This window comes from Eupeodes corollae, chromosome 2 (assembly GCF_945859685.1).
Source record: "Eupeodes corollae chromosome 2, idEupCoro1.1, whole genome shotgun sequence".
NCBI lineage: Eukaryota > Metazoa > Arthropoda > Insecta > Diptera > Syrphidae > Eupeodes > Eupeodes corollae.
Genome location: NC_079148.1, coordinates 91,949,195 through 91,969,482, shown reverse-complemented (window position 1 = coordinate 91,969,482; position 20,288 = coordinate 91,949,195). Strand labels below are relative to the sequence as shown.

General features: G+C 38.9%; 1 protein-coding gene across 1 annotated transcript in view; it reads left to right on the top strand.

Moving 5' to 3' along the window:
• Positions 1–19,963, top strand: part of LOC129944227 (protein piccolo) — a 37,100-nt gene extending 17,137 nt beyond the window's left edge. The window contains exons 2-4 of the mRNA XM_056053528.1: positions 1,206–7,314; positions 7,384–7,542; positions 18,546–19,963. Coding sequence (XP_055909503.1) covers positions 1,206–7,314; positions 7,384–7,542; positions 18,546–18,857 — 6,580 coding nt within the window. The 3' untranslated portion in view covers positions 18,858–19,963. The remainder of the gene's footprint in view (positions 1–1,205; positions 7,315–7,383; positions 7,543–18,545) is intronic.
• Positions 19,964–20,288: the final 325 nt, after the last annotated feature.

Genomic DNA, 20,288 nt, shown 5'->3' with positions numbered 1-20,288 from the left:
TGCCCTAACAAGCGAAAAATGTATTATAAGTTTTATTTTAAATGATACGAGGGTAGCTACTTATATTTCTAGCCTAGGTAACAGTAAGTGTTGCCAGGCGCCATATGACATTTTCAACGGAAAGTTGGACATTTTTAACCATAACCTTCTGCATAACATGTTTTATTTGATTGATGATCTTTGGGCTTTAGTTTGAGTAGCATCAATAAAATATTACATGAACATTTGGTTGTGAAAAAGATTTGTTCGCGTTATATCCCGCATAATCTGTCAAACGCTCAAAAGAAGGCTCGTGTCGATTGGTGCAAGGAAATGGTGAAAAAGTACGGTGAAGGTGCGTCACACAGGTGACGAATCATGGATCTATGCGTATGGGCCCGAAACAAAACAGCAATCGACTGTATGGGTCTTCCAAGATGAGTCAAATCCAACAAAAGTTGTTCTTGGAAAAAGCACATCGAAGCAAATGGTTGTCTGTTTCTTCGGCACTACCGGTCACGTGGCGACAATAGCGTTAGAGCAACGCAACTCGGTCAATATTGAATGGTTTACGACCATTTTTTTGCCAGGGGGAAAAAAGCAAATCATTCTTCATCATGACAAAGCAAGCTCTCACACATCGGCTCAAATAAAGGATTTTTTTTTACCAGCCAACACTCAAATTAATGAGTCATCCGCCGTACAGTTCTGATTTAGCACCCAATGACTTCTTTTTATTCCCGCACATTAAAACAAATGTGGTCACAACGTTTTTCGACCCCTGAAGAAGCCTTTGATGCATTCAAAAACTATATTTTACAGGTACCTCATTTGGAGTGGAAAAAGTACTACGAAAATTGGTTCGAACGCATACAAAAGTCTATTGCTCTTCATGGAGAATATTTTCAAAAACAATAAAACCAATTTTAATCGTTATTCTATGTTTTTTTGATTATTATACCAGAAACATAAGTAGCAACCCTCGTAGTGAAAGAAAATGTACTTATTCCAATTAGTCATTTTTTGACAACTTACTATCAAAACTTGACTTATTTTCATGTGTTTTGTGTCGTCTGAACATTCCCAATAAATTCGTTCGTGGTCAATACAAATTTGAATTTATCGAAGTCTAATTTCAAGTTTCACAATGCGAACTTTTTAAACCTTTTTAGATAGATAGTTCATAATAATAAATGCCAATTGTTTATTTTATATTTTTTTTACAGGACGAAAGTGCAAGCACAAAGAAAATTTGCACAAGGTCAAAGTGCACCAGCATCATCATATAGTGCCGCATTGGCGTCATCTTCAACAGCCGCCGCTGGTGTAAGTACATCATTAGGAAATTCTGCAACTCAAGAAAACCGTGAACCACCAACTGAAATTTTGCCCAATAAAAGGCCAAAAACCGAAGACTTTTTAACATTCCTTTGCTTTCGTGGAACTTCGGCTCTGCCTGCACATTTAGATTTTTTAAATCAAAATACATCTCAGGCTCCAAAAGATGAATCTCAAGATACAATTGAAAAGTCTAATGAAGATACAGAATCATCACCCACGACGAAAACAAACCTGCAAAAATCTACAAGATCATCGTCTACCAAAAAGAAGGACAAATGTGCAACCGTTGATGAAAGCTCTACATCAACGCTAAGTGTAAAGAAATCTGAAACCAAAAAATCGATAGCAAAGAAAAATGAAGAAGCTAAGGATGAAAAAGTCATGGCGTTCGCAGTCCGAAAGAGGGCAGAACAATTACCTGAAGGTAATCGTCGCGGCAGACCTCCAAAGGAAAAATTTAACAAATCCAACGACGGAAATCGCCGTTCGGTCAGAAACAAAGATAACTCGAAATCTTTTGCAGAGCTGGATGACAATGAATCTGAAACAAATGACATAGAAACCGGCTCTGTGGATGGTGGACAAGATTTGTCTAAATCTGAAAAAGCAACCCCACAGCAAAAGGGCAAACGAGGAAAACCTTCTAACTCAGCTAAGAAAAAGCTCGAAACAAGCGGAACGGCACGCGAAGTTCAAGGCCCACCAATCGAAAAACAAGGACTTGAAGAACCCGTCCAACCAGCAAAACCAACACAGGCCAAAGAAAAAACCGTAATAAAAAGGCCCCGCCAAAAAGAAGCTCCCATATTTGTTCCGTCACCAGAGCCAACAGGTGGAGGAAGGATGACACGGCAACGGGCTTTTTTCGAACCAGTCAAAGTAATACGTCATGAAGAAAAAAAGGAAGACGAAGAAGAAGTGGAAAAGAAAAAAGAGCTAGAGGAAATCAAAACCAAGGAACCTTCCCCACCGCCTGAACCCGTGATTCAAAAACAACAAGAAGATGACACAGCTCCAAACAGAGATATTTTTGAGTTTTCTTCAGAAGACGAACAACCTCTGGCAAAGGCTATTAAACTTAAAAATTCAAAAGAAAGTCCCGCGAAAAAGTCATCACCAAAAAAGCAGCAAAAACTTGTTGCCCAAACAAAAGAGGTGGCCCAAAATAAAGATGAAACATCAACAAAAACGAAACCAGTAGAAATCGTAAAAGATACGGTAATTGAAAAGTCAGCAAACAAAAGCGAAGATGTCAATGACGAAACGACTGAAGTCCAAGATGACGAGAAGATTCTACCGGAAAAGATCAAAAAGACGCCTGGCCGAAAGCCCAAAAAAAAGATCATAGAAGAGCAAAGTGTTGTGTCTGAAAAAAGTTCAAAAAACTCAAACGATCAACAAAGCCAACAAAAACACGATAATGATGATTTAAAGTTATTGCAAACAACTACAGCAACATCAAGTTCAACAACTAGGCAAAAGAAAAAGTCAGCAGCAGAGACTCCTGAGCAAGTTGAACCTGAAATTCGAAGCACACGACCATCGAGAAAGACTAAGGAAGCTGCTACTATTTATATGGGTATCATAGGCCAAAAGCTGCAATTGGGCGAATTTGACGACGACGAATTGTCAATAAGTAGCTTTCCCGATCTGCCCAACGTAAAAGAAATGGAAAAAATGGAAACAGAACTAAAGAAGAATGTAGATCAAAATAAACAATTGAAAAACCAGGCTGCTGCTGCTGCCGCTGCTGCTAGTGTTGCTGCTGATACAACAGACAAGTCCGAACTTAAACCAACATCACCCGTAAAAAAAGATATCGAAAAGCCTCCAGCAAAAAGGGGTCGCCCTCCAAAAAGCGGCGTTTCAAAAGCTGCTGCCAAACAAAAACCCACAAAGCCACCTCAAATAGAGGGGATGCTTCGGAAAAGGGAAGAACCAAAACCACAAGAAATTAAAGAAAACGAAAAAGAAGATGATGAAGACTTCCTACTGAATGAAGAAGTCAACGAAACCAAGCGAAAACTCGAAAAAAGCTTTAGTGACTCAGATGACGAACCACTGGCTATAAAATTGACTAAGGGCTCAGACGACTATTCAAAAAAGTCTGATAATCCGCCAATAGTAAGCATGCCAAGTATGACGTCTATTGAAGAGCGAGCTAAAGAACCACGGCCGGCTCCAAAGATGTTAAATCTCCTGCCTATAACAACCCCAGCACCCACGTTGCAATGCAATGTCCCAACATCATCTCATGTGAACTCTACCTCACTGAAGTTGGATGATAAACCAAAAATGCCCAACCCCTTACCCACACCGGTTCCTGCATTTATACCACGACAACCTACACTCAAAACTCCTCCGGCTCAAACTACCATTCCTCCCCTGCAGCCAACTATTAAATACCAAACTCCACCAACGACATATCCTCCCCCGATTGAAGCATATCCGTCTCCAAAAATCAATCCAAACTTTCTAACCCCAAAGTTTGACCGGAATATAGATCGACGCATAGTTTGCCTTGATGGCTCCTCTTCGTTATCAACTATGCAAAGACCAAGTAGCAGTTTTCCATCACCATCTCCAGTTAAATTTGATATGTCGACTCCAAAAACGCCTAGTACTTCAAATGCAAATGCAAAGCTTCCTATGGTGCCATCAACAACACCTTCTAATGCGCAGCCGTCATCCGATCCGCTAAAGGATGAAATTGGAAGCATTCTGGCTGCGAATTTGATGCCAAGCAAAGAGGAATCAGGTAAAATCTTTGGTATTGCCAGTGTAAGTTTGGCACAGAGTTCTGGGCCGGACAATACAAAGTGTACCTTGGGTAAATGTGGATCAATCCATAAGCCTGTGCTTGGTCCAGTTGTTCCAACGGAATCATATCTAGGCGAACAATTATCTAGTAAAGAAAGGCGAAAAGCCAAGGTCAACATGACACATGAACAGATTCAGAAGTGGTTAATAGAATGCTCTTCGAATCCGGACGAGATTCAAGACGATTTGGACGATGACTTTGATGACAATCTCCGTCCAAACATCTATGCAACTACGCCTCCGCCAACAAGAGACGACAAAGAGAGTACTTCATTCAGTTCCTCTTCAAAAACCACCAGAGATTTGGGAAAAAGTGAAAGCGCCTGGTCAGGTAAAGGCCCCTCTTTGAAAGCTACGCCTGTTGTTTTGCCCAAAGACGATCAAAGGCCAGAAGAATGTTCGTTCTCCTCAGATGCAGGAAACAAAGACCTAAAAGACGTTCCCAAGGACTATCAGAATCAAAAAAGTACAGCTATGAATAAGAAAAATGACACAGTCACCAAATCTAAAGAAAAAATCAAAATGGATAAAAATAAACAGGAGAAAGAAACGAAGAAAGTTCAGGATAAAGGTTCCAAAGAAGGGACTGGTCCTCAAAAAGGAGCAAAGCAGCCAAACTCGGCAACTACCACTACTGCAGCTACATCTTCTCCACGACAACAAAAAAAAGCAGACGAAAGTAAAAAGACTGTAGCAATTAGCTCGCCCACTTCCAAAGCTGGTAATGCGGCCACATCCAATGCAGCAAAAACTCCAAAACGTACAACAGTTTACAACTCCAAGCTGAAGGAAACGACAACAACAAGTCATAAGAAGAAAGCCCCATTTTCCTACACTTTTGGTGCATTTTCGGCAGATAACGAAAAAAGTATTTATTCCTTCGACAAAGAGGAGGACGATGATACCAAGCTTCCTATATCCAAACCATTCCGGAGGCAAAGTCGTCGGGAATCACACACCGAGGATTCCAACCAACTTGATCAAGTGGCATTGCACACAAATTCCACCAACGCTGAGAAAAAACATGAAAATAAATCGCAATCAAATGTTCCTGTAGCCCTGGCTACCGAGAAGAATAAGAGTGCAAAGGGAAGTCCAGAAAAAAGCAAACAAATCGTTGATTCTGGCGAAAATGAAAAATCTGGCGATGCCAATGTGGGCGATTCTGATTCTGATATTCATACCTTTTACATACCCCTTCAAGGAGCTGCAGTTGGAGGAAATGTTGAAGGCAAGTCAGATATGATCCAAGGTGTGGCAGTGAAACTAGGCCGAGAAGGGCCCGAAGGACCCAACCAAAAAGTTGTGATGCACGCGACTTTAGTCACCAAGTCGCAGATGGGTTCAAACTCAAAACCGCTACCGGATTCAATGAATGTGTCGGAAATAGTGAAGAATCTTCTAAGCTCAACCTCTTTGCAAGCGAATAACAAGGATTCCAGTATTGTAGCGCCAATAACGCCGCCTTCGGCATTTGTCCCTGCGGCGAGTAGTTCAGCTTCTGTTGCTGCTGTGCCGCAACAAACAGTAGCAGCAAACACAACAGCTGCAACTTCAGTGGGTAGCTCGAAAAGTGTGCCTGTTGGAACAGTTCAACCTAGGTTTAAGTCAAATGAATCGGGTGCAGCGCAGCCGAATAATGCATCCGGGTCGGGTGCTTTAACACGCGTCAACTCGAACTCATCGCTGTTCTCCGGTTCTAATAAATCTCGTGGGCAATCCAGCAAGAAAATCAAAGACGATACCCCAATAAAAATGTGCAATAATACAGCTTTTCCTCGTCATGATGATCCAACGCAAATGGTTGAAGCACCAATATTCCGGCCAACGGAAAAAGAATTTTTAGATCCGATGGAGTTTATTGATAGGATCACTCCGATAGCGGCTCGTTTTGGTATTTGCAAAATCATACCACCAGCTAGTTTTAAACCAGAATGCAGGGTGTCGGACGACATGAGATTCACAGCGTACAATCAGTATGTCCATAAGATGCTTCACAGATGGGGTCCAAGTACGAAGGAACTGAGTGCAATTAAGAAGTATCTAGCCACACAAAGTGTTGTGATGAATCACCCGCCATGGATTGGAGGAATGGAAGTTGATCTACCAAGACTTTATCATACCGTTCAAGAGTTGGGAGGCCTCAAAGAGGTTATAGAAAAGAAAAAGTGGACTCGAGTGGCCGAAGAAATGTGCATTCCTAAGTTAGCGCAGGATCGCGTAACAAAGCTAGACGATATATACTGCAGGTATCTCCTACCCTACGATACATTGTCGCCAAATGAACGTCAAAAACTTTTTGATGAAGTCGAATCTGACTGGGCGAAGCGTGAAGCAAGAGCAAGGCGAAATGCAGATCGATTTGTAAACACTGAAAGTGTCAGCAATGAAGACGATGACGTGTCGAGCGAAGACGATGAAGAGTCAGAGGAAGAAGTAGACGGCGTATCCATGGAGTGTATAGTGAAGGGTCGAAGTATGCCCCTGAGTCAATTTTTCCGAATAGCTCGCAACACGATGTCACTGTGGTTTAAGAATTCAGAGCCTTCTGTGACCGAAGTAGAAGCAGAATTCTGGCGGCATGTTGCTGTACGAGATAGCCATGTATGTGTGCATTCCGGATCCATTGACTCCAGTGGCTGGGGGTATGGTTTTCCCTCTCCAGGACCAAAAGGCAAGGGATCTGTGTGTGCTCGTCACCCATGGAATCTGAAGGTGTTGACAAATAACGCTGGTTCAGTGCTGCGCTCGTTGGGTCCAGTTATGGGAGTAACTGTTCCAACACTTCACGTTGGCATGCTGTTTAGCGCTTGCTGTTGGTATCGAGATCCACATGGACTATCATGGATTGAGTATTTGCACACCGGTGCAAGTAAATTGTGGTACGGGATTCCTGACGATCAAAGTGCGAACTTCCGATCTGCCCTTACTTCTCTCATCCCAACTCACATTCAAAACAAAACAATTTGGCTGCCCTGCGATACGGTTATGGTGCCGCCGCATATGTTAACTGATCGCGGGGTGTCCTTATGCCGTATAGAACAAAAACCAGGAGAGTACGTTGTCATTTTTCCGAGGGCCTACACTTCAAGTGTATCAACTGGTTATGTTGTATCAGAAAGTGTATATTTTGCTACAAGCTCTTGGCTGGAATTAGGAAAAGATGATTTCAGAGTGAGTAACAGCACAATAACCAGAAAAGCCAAGAAACATTATAATTGTTGTTTTTTTATTTTTATTTAGGATATTCACGACAGTTGTGAACCAGCTATGTTTTCCTTGGAACAGTTATTGTTTGCTCTAGCATCTGATCAGCGTGTAACGGTTGATGTACTTTCGCAAATGTTGCCTATGATCAACGAGGTGTTCGAAAAAGAAGTTGCTGCTAGGGAACAACTTAAGGTAAGTGGCAATCTAGTGCAATAAATAATAATTCTAATCTAATGTAATATTAAAAAATATGCCTATTGCATTTTTAGTGTAATAATTTCCAAATAAGAATAATGTTTTATTATTTGTGGTGAGAACAGAAGGGTGGAATCTACTTAAAGGGATGATTTTTTATATTAAAACGCGTTTATCACAGAGCTTTTTGACTTTAATTTAACTTCGGTTCAATTAAACAATTTCCAATGAAAATTGGCAAACTATTGGTTGCCGTGATGAATTTGTAAACGGGTATAGCCATAAGAATGTTTTCTGAAATATGTACATTTAAAAAAAAAAATATCTTGTATCGCAAGTCACTTTAAACAATTATATACCAAAAATCCTAAATTTTTACAAACATACAAAACTGCTACAGTTTTTTTACACGAATAATCGGACACCTGAAATATAAGTTTTCGCGATGCATTTTTTCCAAGAAAACCTATGAAGAGTATAAAACTTTATAACAATTTTATGTAGAACTAAAACCGGTTTGTATCTCAAATAAGCAAATTACAATTTCAGTAATTAAACAGAAACTTAATATTCAAAACAAAATCAACCATATAGTTATATATATATATAGCAACTCGACGACGCCCAGTTCATCTCATATATGCTGAATCGTATTTAGATCTGATGATTTTTTTTGTGTGTTTTAAAGGCTTTGGTCAGCTATACAATAACCACGACCTTGTGTAAAAAATATTGGCATGGTAGAAGATGAAATTATCTGGCATTCCAACCACACCGACATTGCAACCTAAGTGTTGTTTCAAAAAAATGCCAACGAATGAACTCACAACCAATTCCCACACCATCACCAATAGATCAACAATTGATGCTCCTGTAAGCATATGAGAAAATTCTTCATTTGCTTCCGAACCTTTAAGGTTAAGTTGTCTTTGGTCTTATTTATAATATTTTCATGCAAGGACGGATATTTTAAGGGGGGAGAGGGTGAGTCACACCCCTAACATAAAGATGAGTTTTTGAGCACCGCTTAAAAACGTTCTTTAATGTTCTCCAAATTAGGTTGACAAAATTAAAACAACATAATGTAATTCTTAACCTTACATTTACAGATTTCAATGGCTAAAGTGAAAACTTTAGTTATTAGATTATTTTAGAACACTGATGTCCCGCAAGATATGGTCTACCTATTATTTGGACGACTCACTCACATATAAAAGCAATCTAGGATTTGAACAGTTTTCTAAACCATATCTAAGAGCTAAATAACAATAGTTTAGAGGTGCTTTTTTGCATTTCATTTCAGAAATTAACAGCGCAAAAATATAGGTGCAAAAACCCTGGAAATTAGAAAGTATTTTTTTTCTTCTGTTAGAAAATAAAACAGAATCTCGAATTTTGTTCGTACTTAATCTAGTATTACTATTGTTATCAGTCTGCTTATTCGTAGATTGGAGCTGATGCTAGAAGACAAATTAAAAACTTTTGAAAATAGTTTTATCTTAAAGTAGCCATTCATTCATTCACCTCTGTTGGGTGCCGGGCCACAGAGACATCACAGGAAATTGTAGAGCCGATGAACTCGCTAAAAATGAAACCACCATACCTATTCCACCTAGGGAGAATATAGGTATACCGATAGCTAAATGTAAACTTCTGCTAAAAGAAACAGCTTTTGCTATAGCAAACTCTAGGTGGCCCAATTTACCAACATGCGTAGCCACAAGACTAATATGGCCTTCACTGGACCTGAAGCGCTTTAAAGACTTGTTATCTCAAAGGAGACTTCATATTAGCTCCCTAATAGGTGTCCTTACGGGACATTGTTTTTCTTATAGACAGACACGCAATAAGACTTGGTGTAGCCTTAAATGACTTCTGCAGGAGCTGTATGGACGAGGAAGAAGAGGAAACAATCTCTCACCTTCTCTGCACTAGCCCTGCTCTTTAACTAAGACGCAAACTTCATCTGAGAGACTACTCTTATGATAATCCCTGTGAACTAGGTTAGGTTAGGTTAGGTTATAGTGGCTGTCCAAGATGGAAACGGACACACTTAGGCCAGTTTAATGGCCCATTGTGATACCACACGAATCTTGAGGCCTAAGCTCAATGGAACCAGTTAGAGTCCCTTACGAAACGTGAGAGGCTTTATGGAAATAGGTGCATTTAAGTACATAATTTTTCTAAAAATTAAATAAAAACAAATCAAGGTAAACTATAAGTTGGGAAGAAACAAATTATACGTTTTTCGAGAGATTCAAAGCTTTTATATTAAATTAATAGATATGAAACTTTAATTGTTTTTCAATTAGCCATTAGTTCAACGAAAGTGTCATCCTTGCAGTTTTGGGAAATTTATATTCTAGAGCACTAGTGTTCTAGAGCATCCGAACAAAGCAAATACACTTCAAAAAGTAGATTTCTTTAATTTTTTCTTTAAGATCTTAAAAGTTTTTGTAAATAATAGAAAATCAGTTCTGTAAGAAAAACACATAGTGAAAGCCTTACACTACTTATGTGCGTCAAAAAAAATAAGATAGATTTGAAGACGAGTTTCAGAAATTTTAAAGCAACTTAATATCAAATTGGCGATCTCTTATTAAAGGTTTCTTCTTAAGGACCTGAATATTTGCTCTTTCCCTTAGAAAAGATCTTATAAAAATAAATTAAAGCATTACTTACTTACTTACTTACTTAAGGTGGCGCTACAGTCCTGTGTGAACTAGGGCCTCACCCAACAAACTTCTCCATCTAGCTCGGTCCCTAGCTAGATGTCTCCAGTTTCGCGCTCCAAGTTGGGTGAGGTCACCTTCCACTTGTGCGCGCCACCTGATCCGCGGTCTTCCTCTACTGCGCTGTCCTGTGGGTGCGGATTCGAAGGCTTTCCGGGCCGGAGCATTGGTTTCCATGCGCTCCACGTGACCCAGCCATCTTAGTCGTTGGACTTTTACTCTTCTTGCTAAGTCTACGTCGCTGTACAGCCCGTACAGTTCGTCGTTCCATCTTCTCCTCCACTCCCCTTCGATGCATACGGGACCGTAGATCACACGAAGAACTTTTCTCTCGAAGCGACCCAAGGTGCTTTCATCCGCTTTTGTCATGGTCCATGCTTCTGCACCGTATAGCAGGACGGGGATGATAAGGGTCTTATATAGCAACACTTTGGTCCCCTGAGAGAGGACTTTACCACTCAATTGCTTTCTTAGTCCAAAGAAACAGCGGTTAGCAAGAGTTATTCTGCGTTTGATCTCAGCGCTGGTGTTGTTTTCTGCGTTTACAGCGGAGCCTAGGTAGACGAAGTCCTTGACTACCTCAAAGGTACGTCTGTCGATTGTGACGTTTTGACCAAAACGTCGGTGTTGTATGTCCTTTCTAGACGACAGCATGTACTTTGTTTTGCCCTCATTAACCGTTAAACCCATTTTTGCCGCCTCTGCCTCAATACTCACAAAAGCCCCATTGACATCACGCTGAGTTCTTCCGATTATGTCAATGTCATCAGCATATGCCAGTAATTGGACAGACTTTTGAAAGATAGTGCCTCTAGTGTTGACGTGTGAGCTCTGCACTATTCTTTCAAGCACGATGTTAAAAAATCGCATGACAGCGCATCACCTTGTCTAAAACCTTTTTTGACATCAAAAGGTTCTGTTAAATTGTTTCCAACCTTTATGGAGCAGCGTAAATTCTCCATGGTCATCCTGCATAAACGGACGAGTTTGGCAGGGATGCCAAAACTAGACATGGCTCTATACAGCTCGTCCCTGTAGATGCTGTCATATGCGGCCTTGAAATCGATGAAAAGATGGTGGGTGTCGATTTGGTGCTCTTGAGTTTTTTTCCAGGATCTGCCGTAATGTGAATATTTGATCAACTGTGGACTTTCCTGGTCTAAAACCACACTGATAAGGACCTATCAGGTTGTTGACGATGGGCTTTAGACGTTCACATATTATGGCAGAGAAGATTTTATAGGCGATGTTAAGTAGACTTATTCCTCTATAGTTGGTGCAGTTTAGAGGGTCTCCTTTTTTCAGGATCGGGCAAACAATACTGAGGTTCCATTCATCGGGCATGTTTTCTTCCGACCATATCTTACAGATAAGTTGGTGCATGCTCCTAACCAACTTATCTCCAGCTGCTTTAAAGAGCTCGGCATTCAAGCCATCTGCTCCAGCGGCTTTATTAGACTTCAACTTAGATATGGCAATCTTTACTTCGTCTAAGTCGGGAGGATGGGATTGTTGGCTTCCGTCGTCTATATTGAATGGATCATCCTGCCTGACAGCGGAATTCAGTTCTTCGTCGCCGTTATACAGTCTGCAGAAGTGGTCCTTTAATATCCTCAGCATTGACTGCGGTTCCACTATGATGTTTCCACTTTCGTCTTTGCAGCCTTCGGTTCTAGGTATATGTACCTGTGAATTTCGTTTCACCTGTTCATAAAACTTTCGAACCTCATTCCTGCTCTTATACCTCTCAACATCCTTGACCGCACGCTTCTCATGCCCTCTCTTTTTCCTTCTGAGAATTCGGCGTTCCTCTCGCCTCTTCTGCTCATAGAGCTCACGAGCAGCTCTCGTCCTTTTATGCAGCGCCGCTTTGCGTGCCTGTTGTTTGGCTGCATTTGCCTGCCGACATTCCTCATCAAACCAGGGGTTCCTTGTTGGTGGCTGTTTGAAACCCAGCACATCAGAGGCGGCTTCTCTGATTGCATCTTGGCAATGTTGCCACTGGTTTTCGATACATTGTGTTGGCGGCAGAGAACTTCGAGAGAGGTTACTTGTCACTCGGTCGGAAAAGAATTTGGCGATCTCTGGCGATTGTAGCCGTTCGACGTTGTATCTTCTCCCAGCACCTCCCTGTTTTGCCTTGGGTCTGGAAATCCGAAGTGCTACCCTAGCTACAACGAGGTAGTGGTCCGAGTCGATGTTAGCTCCTCGGAAAGTTCGTACATCCATAATGCTGGAAGCGTGTCTAGCGTCGATCGCAATATGGTGAATCTGGTTGACGGTAGATTGATCTGGAGAAGTCCAAGTTCCTTTGTGGATGTTGAGGTGTGGAAAACGCGTACTGGCTACCATGACGTTTCGCCCCGCAGCAAAATCTATGAGCCTGAATCCATTGTCGGAAGTGTTGTCGTGCAGGCTGTTCTTCCCGATTATTCCACCAAAGATGTCTTCCCTTCCTAGCTTGGCATTAAAATCGCCCAGGACTATTTTAATATCGTAGCTAGGACACTGCTCATATGTTTTGTCTAAGAGCTCGAAGAACATATCTTTGGTGTTGTCGTCTTTCTCTTCTGTGGGGGCGTGCGCGCATATCAGGCTAATGTTGCCGAATTTAGCCTTGATGCGTATGGTCATGAGGCGCTCATTGATGCACCTATAGCTCAAGACTTCTTGCCTTAGTCTGGCTCCAATGACGAATCCGCATCCAAATAAGCGCTGTTGGTTTTCGTGGTAGCAGTCACCATAGTAAATATCGCAGTTTTTCATCCTCTTTTTGCCCGGCCCATCCCATCGTATTTCCTGGATGGCGGTGATATCTGCTTTATATCGTTCTAGGGCCTCCGCTAATTCTTCGGCCGCACGTGGTCTGTTAAGGGACCTAACATTCCACGTGCATATCCGAAGTTCGTTGTCCTTTATTCGTTTGCGTTGGTTGTCAACAGTAAATCCGTCCGTATCCGAGGCTTGTTGGTGCTTCGCAACTTTGAAAGCTTTTACGTGGCCAGGAAGTCACCCCGACGCACAACCCCCAACCTGGAGGGCCAGATCCTAAGTATAACTCCAAGGATGGGGAGCCGGATAAAACCGCTCCTTACAGGCCTGGGCTCCGAATAAGTCGAAGAAGCCCTATAAGGTGTTCACTAAGTAGTTCAACCTTACTGGAACTGTAGACGCCACCGTTGATTCCATCTCGGGAATTCCTCCGCTGCCGTCTGGATAAGGAGAGGTGCCTTAGTGGAAACACCTCTCCCCACCTCTCTCGTTTGCTGCCCCCAACAACTTTCCACTGGGGTTGGAACCCAATCTCCAGTTGAGGTACTAGGCACCCGATGTTCACCACGTGGAGGTGAGAGTAGGAGTTGATAGACAGAGGTTGGTTTTAAGAAAAAACCTGTGGACGCTTGTGTCCTCTTGAATGCACATGTCTACCATTTGAACATCAAAGCATTACTTAAGTTTTTTTAAATTCTTGATTTTGCGAAAACAAAGATTTTAGTTCTTTTTGACTGCAAACCACTTTTTGGTGAATATCATTAAATGGCGAACAAATATTTTGATGAAATCTTTACTTATGCAACTTTACTGTATAAGCTTAATGGCTCATATGACCCCCCCTCAATCATCTTTTGGTCAAAATTTGATGAATTTGTGCTGCGCGATTGGAATATTGCTGGATTTCCGATTCACTTATGTTTTTGGTACAGTCCTCAGTTAAAAGTAGTACTTTAAGCAACAAAGCAGTAAAATACAAATTAGAATTTCATATAGAAAAATATACGGGGCTTATATCAATTAACGCAACACCTTTTTTGGTTTTTAAATAATAACATTTTGTATAGCAACAGTCCGTGACTTACAACTCTCGGCCACTCCTGTGTGTGAGTAATGTTGTCAGGGATGAAGGAACCTACGATTTTAAGCCGAATCTGAACGGCTAATTTAGAAACCACTTTTCGAGACAAGAATTACTCTAGGAAGATTTGTCAATTTCTCAGACCCGTGTACCCACGAAAAAAAAAACTTTAGATGGCACAGGCAGGAATTAAATCCTCTGGCATGACAGACCTACGCACTAACTATTACGCCATGAGTTTTTAGACCGTATAATTATGTAGAGGGCTATGGAAGGGGTTTCGTTGCAAAATTTTTGAAATTTCTTGTACTAAATGGCTTTAAAAAAAAACTTAAAGCGTTGCTAACAGTTTCATTATATTATTATAAATTAAGTGCATTAGTCTCTTTATATTATTATAGTATCACATTTAAATTTTGATTATAGCTTAAAGTTACCGTTATCTTCTTAATTTTAAGACATTATTTTATTTGTTTTAAACGAAAATTATAAGATTTCATATCTAAAAGCAGTTACCTAGTTCTTTTTCATCCAAAACATCAATTTTCTTAGTTTAATTTAGACCAAAGCGCTGCTCTAACAAGTAAAACAGTAAATTAATAAATGAAAAAAGCCCTAAAAGGTAGGTTATGGCTCATTTATAAAAGAAAATAAGCAAATCATTAAACAAAAACAAGTTAAGAGGTTCTCAGTTAAGCTTAAAAGTTCGCAATGGTTCCTGTTATCCAATCGCTATAAAATGTTTTTGTTTAATCAAATACTATACGGGCAAACACGACCTGTCATAAATCTTGAAAAAACACTAATGGGTAAAATTTGACCGGAGATCTTTTACATTAGTTACTTTGAGGACCATATGAAGGTTAAGTATTTAGACCTAAAGCAAAAATTGAATATGAGACATATACATAGGTGTATACACAGTTGTTCAAAGTAACTTACTTTGAAAAGGCAAAAGATATTTCACCACATTCTTTTAAAATGATGAAACAAAATATACCATTTTGGGTCTGACTACGAAAGAAGTTTCACTTCCGTCATATTAACAAAGAAAAAAACGGTGCAGCTCGTAGCATCATGGTGTTGGTTTACTTTTCCCAGCTTAGTATTGGGCCAATCTGTCAATTCATGTTGAAACTTGATACCACTTAGATGACATATTTAGCAAAATAATGATAGCAAGCCCTCTTCAACTTTCGGGAGTCAATGCCTTATCGTATAGAGGCGATCAACAAAATGAGGAGACCATTCTGGCTATTGTAAAAAAACACTAACCTTTTTTTATTTCCAAACCAACTGCTTCTTAATTCAATGTGAACAATTTGGTAGACAAAAAAATATATTTTGAAGAAATATTCTTAATTGCAAAAACAAATTCTACCGTTAAAAAAAAGAACAGTTACTTCCACGACTAATCGGACACATGAAATAGAAATTTTCTCCGAGAAAATTTTTGGAGATATGACATTTAAAAACACTTTTTTAACTAGAATAGGCCAAAATTACAACTGCGCCATTAAACAAATTATATTAACTTAATAATAAAAACAACTCTATAATTTAGCACCTTACACATAATCGGACACTTAATATTTAGTACTTAGTTGCCAATCCTTCCGATTTAATCGCTTTCTCACCACATCGAAGTAATGAAGAAAAACGTTTTTAAATTAATTCAGGGCGTATTTTTTGCCCGTCTTAAGGTCTTCAATGTTTCAAAAGTTCTTTTGAGCAACTCGACATCCCAGTTAATTTAATATATGCGCGAATACATTAAAGTCGTGTGACTTTGTCTGTGTTTAAAGCACCTTAGGGCATTTTTAAAATAACCAGGACCTTGTTGTACACCATCATTCATTCTCAAAACTCTGGAACGATTGATTGATATCCATGTACGTAATAGCATTGATAAGAGACTCTCTCAGTCTCAGCATACTTACTGCAAAGGGAAATGGGTAGAAACAGCCTTACACACTCTAGTAAAAACTATCGAATACTCCCTTGAGCAAAAGAAATACACTATGGTGGCCTTCCTGGATACTGAGGCCGCTTTCAACAACGTTGACACATCCGCGATCACTTCTGCTATGACGACCCTAAACGTCAAATACTCACTCTGTGAGTTGATTAATCTAATGCTGAAAAGCAGGATCATTAACTCTAAGATGGGGCATTTTTGTACGAAAAGGTCTGTCGGTAGAGGCGCTCCACGAAGTGGTGTTCTGTCCCCTCTCCTGTGGAACATAGTGGTAAACGAATTACAAATATCCCTTGAGAGGGAAGGTTACAGAGTGGTTGCGTATGCCGATGATGTTGCTATCGCCGTCACAGGCGAACATCCTAATACACTGTGAGACCTCCTTCAAAACGCACTCAATATGCTTACTAGATGGGTACAGTACAGTAATAAGACTCAACGCCGCATCTTAATGGACCAACAACAATGTAGGGCACTCCATCATTTTGAACCTCTTTGGTTCTATACCAAAGTACATAGACTACACTATTCCTAAACCACAATTTGAAAAAAACTTCCACGTATCCATTCCATCCAGAGATGAATGGGAAGAAAAAAAAACTCTTGGATAACAAAAGTATTCATTTTTATATAAACCGATCCAAGAAAAATGAGGGAGTTGGTAGTGGTGTGTACTCAGAAAAGCTTAATCTAAACATCTCATTCTGCCTACCTAATCATTGTAGCGTCTTCCAAGCGGAAATTTGAGCGATCAAAGAGGTTCCCTCCTGACGTGATATCAACTTCTGATATGCGCATCTTCTCTGACAGTCAGGCTGCTGTCTCTTGACGGTGTCTCAACCAAATCTCAAACTGTCCTTGATTGTTGATCGTGGAGATGGAGATGGCGTTGCAATTTAACATTCACCTATGTTGGGTGTCGGGCCACAGAGACATTACGGAAAATTGTAGAGCCGATGCACTCGCTAAAAATGGAACCGTCATGCCTATTTCACCCGAAAGGGAGGAGATAGGTATACCGATAGCTACATGTAAACTTCTGCTAAAAGAAACAGCTTTTGCGATAGCAATTTCTAGGTGGCAAAATTTACCAACATGCGCAGCCACAAAGCTCATATTGCCTTCACTGGACCTAAAGCGCTCTAAAGACTTGTTATCTCAAAACATACTTCATATTAGCTCTCTAATAGGTGTCCTTACGGGACACTGTCTTATAGGCAGACAAGCAATACAACTTGGTGTAGCCTTAAATGACTTCTGCGCTTGCCCTGCTCTTTCACTAAGGCGCAAACTTCATCTGGGAGAATACTCTTTTGATAATCCCATTGATCTAGCTAAAAAGGATATCAAATATCTTCTTCGCTTTATAAACAGCTCAAAATGGTTCGACTAGTGGGAAGTAATTCTCTGGATTCATGTGGTATCACAATGGGCCTTCTCTTTTGGCCTAAGTGTGTGGATTCTGAATCCGCAGCCACTTTAACCTAACCTAACCTAACCTTGTTGTACTAGATGTGTGCTTTGGGTAGTTGTCCTAGTAGTCTTGTATTTCGAGTTTACTGACTCTGGCCCACAAAAGTTATTTCAACATTTCGATGTTAGCCATTTGATACATTTTACCCTTCACAAAATGTTCCGTTCATCAGACCTTGCCTCATACCTTAACCAACCAACCCTCATGCTTTACAGTAGCCCGAGTATGCTTATTAGTGAATTCTTCATTTATGTTTCGACATTTATATATTCTTCCATCTGAACTTTTAAGGTTAAATTTGCTTCTATCCGTGAACAAAACCTAACTTAATGGTTGTCTTATGTCTAACTAATGGTTAACTAACAATACAGAAACATGTAGTTCCACCCTATTCCAAGACACGTCCTGTTCATTAGAAAACTTAAGTTTCTCATTTCTGTTTTTTCACTGACATATAACTTTTTATACACGGCTGCACGGCTATTTCGATGGCGATGCTTCCTCTTCTGATCGTTACTGACTTCTTAACTCGAGGTCTCCTTTTTTCAAAAAAAAATCATTTGGTGTCATTTCGATGTAGAACAAGAAACTAGTTAAAATGTAAGTAAAAGCCTTTCGTAATACAAGGTTAAAAATAACATCATCATTATCAAAAATACCGTTACAGAGCTACTACAGTACAAGTGTCCAAAATAAAGTTTTTTTTATTAAAACTTAAATTTAAAAATGTTATCAGATAATGATTAAGCTGTACTACTTCTAAACATTTTCTTCGAGAAATTGCATTGCAAAAATTAACGTTCTCTTTGTCCTATTAGCCGTGGGAGCCACAGAAATAATATGTGGCTATTCGGTCGCATACATTTTAAATGTCTAAAAATTAGTTATTTCCATTATTATTTAAAAAAAGCTACACTTATGCATTTTTACTAAAAACTAATATAAATTTAACAATTATTTTAGGCTGCTGGTGTGACATCAACTGAAAAAATTCCAGCAGAAAAAACAAATAAATCGAAGAAACAGCCCATAGCTTCGATTCAAAGTGAATGCGACTTATGTCGAGCTAATTTGTATATATCCATGGTTAAAACCGACGAAGGAAATATCTACTGTCTGCAGCATGCCCTCAAAAATCTTAACAAAGGAAACATTCAAGCCAAACAATGCAAACTCATATTTAGCTACAACATTGAAGATATTGAGAATCTTATCAAAACTTTAAAGGATCGACTTGTACAAAAGCGAACCGCTGCTAATAAGAAATCTAAGTAGTATTTAGGGACTCGAAGGCGAGTCAGAAAAAAACTCTATTGAGATCGCAGCACAACAAAAATGCTTGTGCAATGTAAATAATATAGAAATTTCTAGTTGGTAATTTGTACATCTCTTGATGAATATTACATAACAAAAGAAGTAAGAATAACGTTTATTTTTCTATTTGACTTGTAGATGTCTTAGCTTTAAGTTATTGTTGTTGTTTGTATATATAATAATATTAATTTATGAAATCCTAGTAAAAAAAAACACAAAAGCATTTTATTTTCATTTTCAAAAACTATTGTCGAGATGCTAAGTCATGTTTGTCTGTAAATTAAAGACTAGGTGCGCAAAAACGTAAATTAACATTCAAGTCTAATACAAATAAAAACGTACATATAAAACAAAAGTAAACAAACAAACAAAAAAGAGTATAAAATACCAGTAAGATTGTTAAAGTAGCACTTTCAGAAAATACATTTATAAATATATAAATAAATACATATACATACATATATGAGTACACTAGGTCCGTGTATGATAGTTTTTAAGATAACAATAACAAAAAATTATAATTTCAAAATTAAATCAAGAATAAATTTTTTTATTAAAGCTATGATATAAGTACGATATTAATAATTATTATTGATTATTATAAATATAATCGTATACATATTCAATATAATTGTGTGTTAAGAAATAATTGAGTTAACCAGTATGTGTTGTGTGTGTATATATAGCTCATATAGTACCTATATATATACATGGCAATATATATATATTTATATTATTATAAATGTGGACGCTCTCAGTACGAAGTTTGAGTAATTTTATTTGCTCATAGCGCACCGCTTGTAGACCGTAATGTATACTAAATTGTTTTATGTTGCATATTTTATATAATATACTTTTTTGTGATTTGTGTAATTTTCCTTATTAAGATGAGAAATCGTGTTTTATTTTTCCTTTTTTTCTGTTATTCTATTTTTATTCACAAATATTTTTTTAAATAGAATGTAAGAATTATTCAAAAAAAAGTTCTGTGTATTAACTTGAATATATTGAAATAAATATTTGATGTATGTATGGCTATATGTACATTATATACAATTTAATGTAAACTATTGTGTTTTTACACTTCAGAATTTTCAGAAAGTAGTAAGCTTATAGCAAGCGTCAAACTAAGATCAGAGGCTCATCATAAGTGCATGCGTTAGTTGTTAACCAAACAAAACACAATTTCCATGAGAGTTTATGCTTTAGCCCACATTGTCCCGCAATATATTATAGGAATGATGTTGTATATCAACGTAATACGTCCATTGCCCCGACTCCTTCAATTTCAGAATTTTACAGAATTCACTATTGTTTTTTTTATCCAAGCCCAAATCTGGACAGAGTTCCAACTTATCGTGATTTTGATGCTATGTCTAACCCAAACATTTT